The following is a 10,635-nucleotide window of genomic DNA, read 5'->3' as shown; positions in this document are numbered from 1 at the left end:
CGTCCTGTGTTTGGTTTTTAATAATTGAAGTTGACACATGAGTAAATTAAATACAACAAATTAAAAGTGCATAGCCCCTCGGAATGAATTGATAATAGCTGAAATCCATGAATGTATGTATTATTGTGCAGACATGATTATTGGTGCCTTCTAATACATATTAATGGGCAATAGGCTGATAAGCAATATAAAATATTATGTCAATCACCAAATTTATAATACGGTATTTGTATTGCTGTTTGATAAGATATTCTAGCCCAAGCAGGCTATTTATGACCAGATGCTTCCAGATACTGTAAGTCACACATTAAACGATAGGGGGCAGTGTCAAGTCACACATTCAGTCAGACCACTGAAAAGCTTTCATTGCTACCTTTATTTCATTAAAAATGCCTTGTGCCCAAGTCAGTGTAAAGCGCTTGCTATATAATATTTGCATAATAAACATGTTCACACTCACACCGTATTCGCTCTATATCCAGAAATGTAAAATTCTTATATTTTGACCCATACTATTTTTATAATAATATGAATACAAAAAACAACTTTGAAATATATATTTTTTTAAATAGAAAAAAAAGTAAGTATCTTGGTGCTCACTGGTCTATTCACGGTCAAGAAACCTGAAACATGAATAAACACCAATTAAGCAACTCTTCGCAACAATCTCAGCCCTACAAGTAAACTTCATATCGGCATTGAAATCCCCATTATCTCAAAGGGCTTGATGGTTATGGGCAGTGATTGCTTTAACATTTAAAATCTTCTTTGTTATAGGGAGCAAACACGGTTCCCATATGTGTCTCCTGTAGGATATCACTCCCTCTCTCTTCCTTGCCAAAGCCTGCAGAACTTAAAATTTTACTACAATGCTCTTTTAATTTTGACTGGCTGTGGGACTTAACACTTAAACACTATTGTAGATCTCTTTTCAATGAATTTTCTCGCTGCTGATTTCTGGATGTGCCCCTCTCTAAAGTGAGTTTGTACAGGCAGAACTTTGTCTTTACAACTTTCAATAACACCAGAGGACTTCATTTATAGGCTGTATTTCCAAGCCCTTCAGTCAGTTGTCTGGCTTGGTTTCAATCCCTGTTTCTGTCTCTGTCCACGTCTCTGTTACCCTCTTATATACAATGCCGGTGCTCTGCTTTTTTCACCTCACCCAGATGGCAATTATATTACGCCAAAATAACGCAACGCAAAGTAAACATTCAAACATTAGCGACATTTATTAAATACAAGGTACGGATTTAAAACATCCAAGAAAGGGCACTCTGGTACCAGGAAGGTGTGGTTGAGATATCCAGCGACGGTGTATTCAGCCACAGCCAGGGCACTTTTTAACCAGAACCCTGTAGAAAAATATAACATTTCTGTCCAGCCAAAGTTAGCTATGGTGTTAAACACAACTCTTATACTTTTGGTGACCAGCTATTTACGCAGTAATATATTAGCATTTTAAATTTCTGATTCATAAAAGACCAGAAGAAATACCACTTACGGTGTGATTCTTTAATAGAATTACATATTTTGCAAATAATTTAAGTGTTTAACCATAGACAAAAATGGTTCAATGAAAATCCTCTGGATCTTCAAATCTACGAGCCAGAAACAGTAGGGAAACAAAACCACTTAGCTCATATGGTGGCTGTCCAATATGTGCTCGATAAACTCATCTCCACATCTGATTCTCCAACATTTCCGACATTTCAAAGCAATTCAGTTCAGGCTCCACTTAGACAGTGATGATGATGACTGAATCCATAGCTGTCTTCTAGAAGTCGTTTCCCAAATCTTACACAGGACAGGCACACACCTGACCTGCTGTTCAACACTTAACAATCACCTAGCATGTCCCCAACATCTTATGTCAATCAGCCAAATGTGAGCATAGTGTAACCACTGTCAACAAAAACATAAATGTGTAAAGCAGCATTTTGCAACCCCCCCCCCCAAAAAAAAGGTATTTTTTTTTAAATGTTTAACCTTGCAATCGACACAAACTTATTCAACACACAAACTGTAAATGAGATGGTGCATTGGAGTTAAAAAGCCCCAGGTCTCCAGACACCAGGTTGGACTCCCCGCTTGGTGGCAACAAAGCGAGGCTTGGGCACCTGGACAGGGTTGGGCTTCAGTGGGGGCAAGGAGGCGAGTATGCTGAGCTCCGGGGCGCTCTGAAACTGCTTGGCATACTGGAGCCCAGAGGTATACGACACTGGGGTGTAGGGCATGGGATGGGCGTTGGGAACATAGTGTGGAATAGGTGCTGTATTGATGTGTGGTAGACTGGGCAGGCCAGCGGGTTGGAACAGAGATGGGGCGGGCCTTGGTGCGGGGGCTGGAGCATACGACGGGAACGCCGGGACACCAGCAGCAGGTGCAGCGGAGTAGTTGAACTCAGTCAGAGGAGCTGAGGTCGGACCAAAGGTTGAAAAGGAGGCATGGGTTTGAGTTAGAGGTTTAGGAGGTGGTGAGATCATGTCGGAACGTGTGATACGCTCCCCGAGAGTGGTGGCTGAGCGGGGAGCGATAACCTTGGGTGTCAGAGAGGGTGCTGTCATTGGTGTTGGTGTGGAGAAGCGCTTGATTTCATACACGCGAGCAGTTTTCAGAGGGATCTGCCTTGGTTGGGTGAGCGAGCTTCCCACCAATGTGTTGGAATAACCAGCGTGCTGCTGCTGCTGGGCCTGGTAGGAAGGCATGGCGGACAGATTAGCGTTACTGCCTCCATAACTAAACATAGCAGGGTTGAGCTGGTAAGGCTGCCTTCTCATGAAATCCAATGCTTTTATTCCCTCTTTCTGCACGCCCATTCCCCCTCTAGCCGGGTTTTCAGGCTTAGCTGCATCTCTCTGAGGTCCAACGGGGACAGATGGAGCCAAGAGGGGATTGTAGCCAATGGGTGGTGGAGCTCTGATGTTGGGGGAATACTTCCATGGAGATGTGAGGGACGGATTTGGGGATAGGGCTTGAGATTGAGCATTATAGGTTACCTCCTGCTGGTAAGGAGTCTCAGGTGGGGTGTCCACCACGTACATGCCCATCCGGTTCTGCCTCCGGGCAAACAGCTGAGCCCCCTTGCCTTCAGCTTGAGGAATCTGGGGGGCTTCATGGATCACCCGAGGCTTGGGGGCCACCGGGGGGGGCATCCTGCCCTTACCAGAATCACTGTAGTCTTCCTCCACATCTTCGCTGTAGGCCTCCGGAGGCTGGCCATACCGATATCGGGCAGGTCTTTCGTCTAAGTTCTGAACCATGGACAGCAGGTGAGGATTAGGTGAGTTCTTCTTGACCTCTGGAACATTGAACATAGGCTTATACTTCCCACCACGCCGACGAGCATCCAACAGAATGCCTGTGCGACCTGTTGACCCAGGGACAGGAGTAGGAGCCACAGCGGCTTGCTGATAGACAACAGACACTGGAGCTGAAGGGGCTAGGGAGACTTGGACGGGCGGTGTTTGGACCATTGGCACCTGAACTGGAGGGATTGGCACAACTGGATTAGGAGCAGCTGGTACAGAAGCTTGGAGCAATGGCGCAGCATCATTTGGAGCGACAGGTCCATATGAAACTGGTTGGTGCATTGATACAGGAGGCATTGGCGGGGAAGCCACACATGTATATGGAGCCTGGGGAGCACTTGTCATTGGTTGTGGGGCCTGCATGTGCTGTACCTGATAAGGAGGAGGTTGAGGGATTTGATTGTGAAAGGCCAGTAGGGTTGAGGGGAGAGGACCACCAGGTGAGAACATTGATGGTGGACCAATCGGCTGTAAGGGTGGCATAGCTGCCAATGCAACATTATTGTATGGCTCAGAGGAAGTGGAGAATGGTGTCAATGCAATCATCGCTGAGGCAGGACGCTGGGGCTTCTTTGCTACAGATGGACGGAACACAACAGGGGCTGTGGCAGACCTGCTGGTTATGAAACCCGGGGCAAAGGGACGGGCGGTTCGGTTGAGAACATTACTAGACAAAACGTCCGGTATCGATGACTCGGAGGGGGTTGCAGATGTAGGTGGCATGACCATGCTGGCTGTGCCCACTCCAGTGTAACTTATATTGCTATTAGCTTGGTTACCTAACACAGCGACTGGGGCATGGGCCATCATAGGTTGAGCATCATCTCGTAAGATTTGTGTCATTTGTGGAGCCGGGACAACTGCTTGTGCCTGTGGTTCTGCGTGAGGTTGCCACTGGTCGCGCCCCTGGCTTTGAGGCTGTGCAGGCATCTTAGGCTGTGCAGCCTCCGTTTTCTTGGCGTGTTCAGCAGCTCTTCTCCTTTGCTGCTCAAACAGCTGGGCTCCTTTGCCCGTGGTGTCACTCAACCCTGGACTTGGAGCATCTCCAGACATTTCTCCACTACCCCCAGTACTCGCTGCTGCCCTTTTATCCAGCTTATCCAGGCAGTCGCTGTCCCAGGTTGGATCAGGTGCAGCCGAGAAGCCTTCTTCATCAAACTCTGACTCACTTCCTTGAAATACACCATCCTCTTCCTGGGACTCCTGGCACATGTCCTCGTCCACACTACCGAAGCTGGTCAAAGTGTACTTCTTGGACCGCTGACGTCTCTTTTTGAACATCAGCACACCCTTGGAGTGAGGGTTAGGAGCATCCGTCAGCAGAGATGCAATCGTTCGGCACTTGGTCTTGGCCTCCTTTACATGTTTGTCCTGTGCAGTGTCCCCCCGGTTCAGCTCTGGGGAAGGGCAAGTGTCACAGAGGTTAGGAGCATAGACAAGATTACGTTGGTGAGTTTGCTGCCATCTAATGGTTGACGTTTTTGGTATGATTTAAAAAGGATGGAACAATTAAAAGATTAAAAACCTCATTATTAATTTATTATTCATTGGTTCATCACAAATGTAGGATCTTTAGGCATTTGAGCCTAAAGCACTGATCGATGTACACCGATCAGGCTGGGAGGTTATTCAATACAAGCTTCCAAACATGACTATGGTTGTAAAAATTTGAATGGCATCAAACTGTATCATTTAACCTTTAGACCAAACGTTGACCATGACATCAGGTATATTCATGCTAACCAGAAAGTCCTCAACAGACTTCCCCTTTTCACATAGGAGCACCTCCAGAAGAAAAATCAGGTCAAGCCTTACAGCTTCTCACATTAGCTTGGGTAAAGGATACATTAACACGTTAGCAGCACTACAAACACAAAACTCAGAAAGTTTGCGAACTGAAAGAAGATCCAGTGAAGTATTTTAAAGGTGAGCTACAGTTAAATTATTTTAGATCTTGAATCTCAGCATCCCTGATTTGGACGTCAGAATCCTTCAAGTTGACCCAGTGTAATAGTTTATGGATATTTTTGGTCATTTTATTGAAGTTCTTAAAACAGCCATCTACTTTTAAATCTACCAGCCCAGCAAATGTCCATACCTTATGAGTAAAGCCTTGGCATTCACACAAGGAAACACAATGCTTTGCAATGTGATTGCCCTGCATGCCCCTGCCCCTACTACTACAATAGGGTTAATTTATTTTGCCTCTTATAAATCTCAATCGCCTCATGAGCAGTAGGCCTTCATAGTTCTGATACATGTCCCGTCACCATACGACAACCATGAAGGGTGTAGGGGTGAGGGCTAGCTAGGGAAGTATTCCCCCGCTGCTACTTGACACCAGCTAGCAGCTGCAGATGCTTTTCCAAGCTCCTGGGCTGAGCTAGGAGGTTATCGGATCGCTGAACTGGGGGAGTAAATATAGCAGCATGCACCAGCCCCTCTCACTTTAAGAGAGGAACCTTGGACTTCAACACAGTCACATCAGGCTCAATGTGTCTTCCTCTACATTAATGATTGATTCAATGATTCAATTGAACAATAATTTAAGTAGCCCCTGTATTGTTTGTTTGTTTGTTGTAGCAATCCATTTAATAAATTAATAGATACATTCAATCGAATTCATTCACCAGACAGTCCTTGACAATATCAAATAACCAAGTCAGTCAGTCAGTCACTCAGTTCAGATCCACACACCAATAGATTACTTAATCAGTCATAACCACACTGACTGGACACCGATTCGCCTTCCTTACTAACATCAGCTGTACTCACTAGCTTGCTTGGCCTTCTCCACGTAGGTGGTGCTTAGCGTTTCATCCACGGGCGTGTCGATGGGCCCGACCATTGGCACCAGCTGACTACGGGAGCCCAGCATCATGGCCTCCTTGGCTCTCTCGGGGGACACCAGGGGCACGTTGGAGGGCTCCAGGAAGCCGCTGTCCTCCTCCGGGCCCCCATCCCGGGGCCCCTGGTCATCAGCCGAGGAGATGATGGAGGAGGTCTCGGTGGACGTCTGAGATGACCAAAGCCCCGAGGCCGGAGGCTGGTAGATCACCTCCCTCCGAGCCACGCCCGGCAGAGCCTCTCGACCGTCCACTACCGTCCCTCTCATCCCCTCCCCTCCGAAGCCCACGCATCCGTCCAGGGGGCCGGAAAACACGCGGGCGTCCGGGGCGCTGTCGTAGCCGCTCATCTCGGACGTCTCCCCGCCCTCTGGGGAGGACCGCCCCCCCAGCTTCCCCGGGTTGGCGGCGTTGGGGCTCCGGCGTTTCTGCCGCCGCTGCCGGCCGTAGGCCATCACGTCAGCGTCGCTGTCCGTCTCACCGTAGTAGGCCTCGCTGCCGGGGGGCGAGGTGAGGCCGCTGGTCAGGGACGACTGGCTGCGGTGGATCTCTCTGACGGGCGGGTGCTGGCTGTGGGCGGGGGACATGGCCCTCAGAGCGGCGCGGTACTCCTTGTCGATGCGGGGCGAGGGAGCACGTGTCAGCAGCACGACGGACTGGAAGCCAGCAGGCGCCCTGCGTGAAGAGGTCCAATAGGTGAATAAGTGTTATATTATATATCATACACATAGCATAATAGCAGCACTACATATCCTCCTTTAAACATGGTTGACCTTTTGACCCGGATGTGGAGCAGTCCTGGAGAGCTGTCGATGAGGTTCATGGCCTGGCCGTGAGACAGGCTTCCACATGCCTGCTCATTGATGGAGACCAGTTCATCCCCCTCTCTCAGACCGGCCCTGCATGCCTTGCTGCGCTTCCGTACCTGTTCCAGCAGGGGGATACATAAGACACACACACGCACGCACACACACAAACCCACACACAAGCACATGTCTGAAGATTGTCATTTATAAATTACATTTCTGAATTGCAGTATTACACTATTGAATTGTACCATACACTTTTTGTATCTTGACATTTTACCCTTAAACATTCTTATATTTTTCAAGATGGATAAATGTCACTCCTATTATTTACATTTATTCTTCATAAAGTCGGCAACAAGCCATCTGATATTGGTCCTGCTGTGTTAGTTCCTGCCAGACACACACCAAGTCTTGTTTGGGCCACTCAATGCCCACTGTGTAGCCACATACCACATACATTGCAACTCAAGTGGGGGCTACTGTTCTATCTGCAAAGCTTTCCACTCAGAAGAGATGGAAAACTGTGGCGGGATGCCCACTTCTAAACAGGCTCATGTCCGTTATTTTGGTTATTTTGCCAAGGTCAATGCAAATATAAACCCTGGCACTGTTGTTGAACAAAAATAAAACATGGATACTATATACATGCATATAAGACATTACAAGAGGTTAGGATGAAAAGGTTTCCTAAGGTCACTCTAAAAACAAGTGTGGTTTACATGTAATGAACTCCCAGCAGGTCCCTCTTGTTCCTTGTTAGCCACAACACTCTTGTTGTGGCTAACACCTGCTTCTAGTGTGGCATTTCAATTAGTCATTCAGTCTGTCACCTTGTGGTTGTAGAGTCAAGTGTGTGTGTGTGTGTGTGTGTGTGTGTGTGTGTGTGTGTGTGTGTGTGTGTGCGTGTGTGTGTGTGTGTGTGTGTGTGTGTGTGTGTGTGTGCGTGTGTGTGTGTGTGTGTGCGTGCACGTGCATTAAATGACACCTGCTTATAAAGTGACGGCCCACATCAACAAAGTCATTGGACACGCACTTGAATGAAGCAAAAATGACAACCACATCCACCTGTTTGTAAACTGCTGATCTCCTACAGGATTGGGTCTACTCTATATTCTCTATGTTGAAGGACAAGCACGGGTTCCAGAGACGGCAAGGATGTGATCTTGTCTGTTATTATTATGACAATCCCAAACCGTCCTCCATGTTGCATTTCATTGTCAAGTATGCTAGTATAGTAGTATAGTTTAGTATGCTAAAAGTTGCACTGGACGGCAGTGGGTTTTCTCGATTGAAATGATGTCAGCACAGTTTACATGTTACAACATCTAAATGAATGAATGACAGACTTCAAACCATTGAAATGCCTTTCAAGCTATCGCAGCATTCATAAAGAGGATTTGTATATCTAGCTATGTTCTAAATCAGGGTATTGTGATCATTCTGGGGTCCAGGGCATAAACCCACACCTCAGCTGACCCTGTAACACACTGCCTCTCCTCTGAGGATAGAGACTTAGCATAAAGAGCAGTTTGTGCTTAGTCAACCGTCTGTCTGTCTGTCTCTCTGTCTGTCAGTCCGTCTGTCCACACATACACCTACAAACACACATACTGTACATAAATTAAAACAAATGTTTAAATACCCGAAAGACTCTGCCCATGCAAATACACCTGCTTTCGTGGGGTTTATACAATACAGATTTAAGTACCAACAATTCAACATTTACTGATTGAGATTGAACACAGACAATGCTATTGCTTGCCATGGATCACCATTAAAACACTGTTTGATGAACCTCATCTGACGTAATGGAAACGATTTTACTGTGCCAACAGTCTGAGCCATTAGTGTCGAAGAGCATACCTTCCCCATTAAGACAGGCTGGGATCCTGTAACATAAATAGTGTCCCTAGTTGATACTATGTAATCAGCCTATTTGGATTTTGTCCAATATCGAATTGAATATCTTTGGCTAACTGGTCAACTCATATGGTTATGGATTTAATTTAAGAAATCTGTTTCATTATTTCATGTAATTTATATTTCACACGCTGTTCCTATCCTAAATGTTATAAAACACTAACAAAAGATTCAAGCTGTACAAAAGTATGACCTTTATTAGTCTTTGCTTGGACCTATGTTTACTGCCAAGGTCCAAGCACCATTAAAGAAAAAAAGGTTACAGATGGTGCATGTCATATATTTGGCAGAAGAACAACCCCAACAAAACTAAACCGCATTGATCCGAGAAGATCTGACAAAGGTCAAATTTGAATATCATGGTCCCTTCGGGAGTGTGTGTATTTGGCCTGAAATTAATTAGAGTCTCTTGACAACATGAATGTACAACAAAACCTTGACTGACAATGGTTTAGGGTTGTAAGCTCACCCCAAAGTTCAAAGTTAACATAGTTCTTAATCATGTGCGCACCGGTTATATACCACAACAGAGTCTCACAACATTCTGGACCTCAAACCAAACAACTCAAGCCCCAATACTCAAATGATCCAAACTATGCCATAGGCTCACTTTCTCTTCAACATTTCTATCAGTTATTCCCATTAACACCTGATAGATTGTTCTCATGTGTCACCATCACATGATTTCTTTTTTACAGATTGACCCCACGACTACGGATCTACCATGTAGAACTCCAGTGGGCCAGGACCGTCTCAGCTCCCACCTGTTCAGAGTCGGCTGCTCGCTCACCTTGGCTACCTGGAGGGGCTTCTGCTGCTCCAGCCCTCCCTGCAGTCGAAAGCCCCATGGTCCTCCCCCGGACAAGACGATCACGATCTCTTCGGCCACCATGATCCTCCTCGCCAAGTCGCCGATGTACTTTGATGTTGTGGTCCTGGGTTTGTTCTTTCTTTGTAACAATCCGCTCCTCACTTCAGTGGACAAGTTGTGTCAGACAGGAGGAGAGGACGAGAGGAGGGGGCCATTCAGTGCTATGGCCCCATGGTCCGCGCCCAGGGACCCCACAGTCAGCTCTGAGTCCTTCAGCGTCACTGGGCTGGTGCAGCGGCAGACTGCTTCCTCTCAACACCAGCACACACACACACACACACACACACACGCACGCACCTACCCCGAGGGTGGGCCGACCATGATAGTTATGGGAGACACACACACACAGAGGCAGAGAGAGAGGGAGGCAGCGAGAGAGAGAGAGACATACACACACACACACACACACACACATACAGAGTGATTGGAGGTGCTCTAGGTCAGCTTATACTCAGGAATGCAGGTCCAGAGTGAGACAGGGGGAGGGCCTAACGGAGAACACTTGCCCTGTCACTCAGGCCTGGGAGCCCAGTGGCTCGTTGATGGCCCTTCCAAAAATAGGACCTCACCGTTGGCCAACGTGCTGCTACTGCTCATCTTTTAGATTGGGCTGCACCACGATCTTGAGCATCCATTTTGGAGACCCTGTTCCACCTGATCTCTGTTCACCGCTCACGTTGGTGACCTCAAGTAGAGTCACCCCCAGAATGCCTTTAGGCTGACGGAATGAGCAAGATGGGCTGCTGTATCATCTGTCTGTCTGTCCCTCTGTCAATTCATATGATGGCAATACTTTATTTATTACAACAGTACTATGCTTAATTGTTTTAGTATTGTGGCGATCCCGGCCATGGTCACCAAGACCGATGCCACAAAGG

General features: G+C 46.9%; 1 protein-coding gene across 1 annotated transcript; it reads right to left on the bottom strand.

The window, feature by feature from the left end:
• Positions 1 to 357: 357 nt before the first annotated feature.
• Positions 358 to 10,175, bottom strand: synpo2la (synaptopodin 2-like a). The gene is made up of 4 exons (XM_060072927.1): positions 9,677 to 10,175; positions 6,931 to 7,082; positions 6,087 to 6,832; positions 358 to 4,708 (listed from the first exon to the last, which is right to left on the bottom strand). Exons 1-4 carry the CDS (start codon positions 9,776 to 9,778, stop codon positions 2,049 to 2,051), a joined length of 3,660 nt encoding a protein of 1,219 aa, XP_059928910.1. The 5' UTR covers positions 9,779 to 10,175; the 3' UTR covers positions 358 to 2,048.
• Positions 10,176 to 10,635: the final 460 nt, after the last annotated feature.

The sequence above is a fragment of the Gadus macrocephalus genome, chromosome 15, assembly GCF_031168955.1.
Source record: "Gadus macrocephalus chromosome 15, ASM3116895v1".
In the NCBI taxonomy this organism is placed as follows: domain Eukaryota; kingdom Metazoa; phylum Chordata; class Actinopteri; order Gadiformes; family Gadidae; genus Gadus; species Gadus macrocephalus.
Note: the sequence above shows the minus strand (reverse complement) of the source record. Positions and strands in the feature narration are given on the sequence as shown.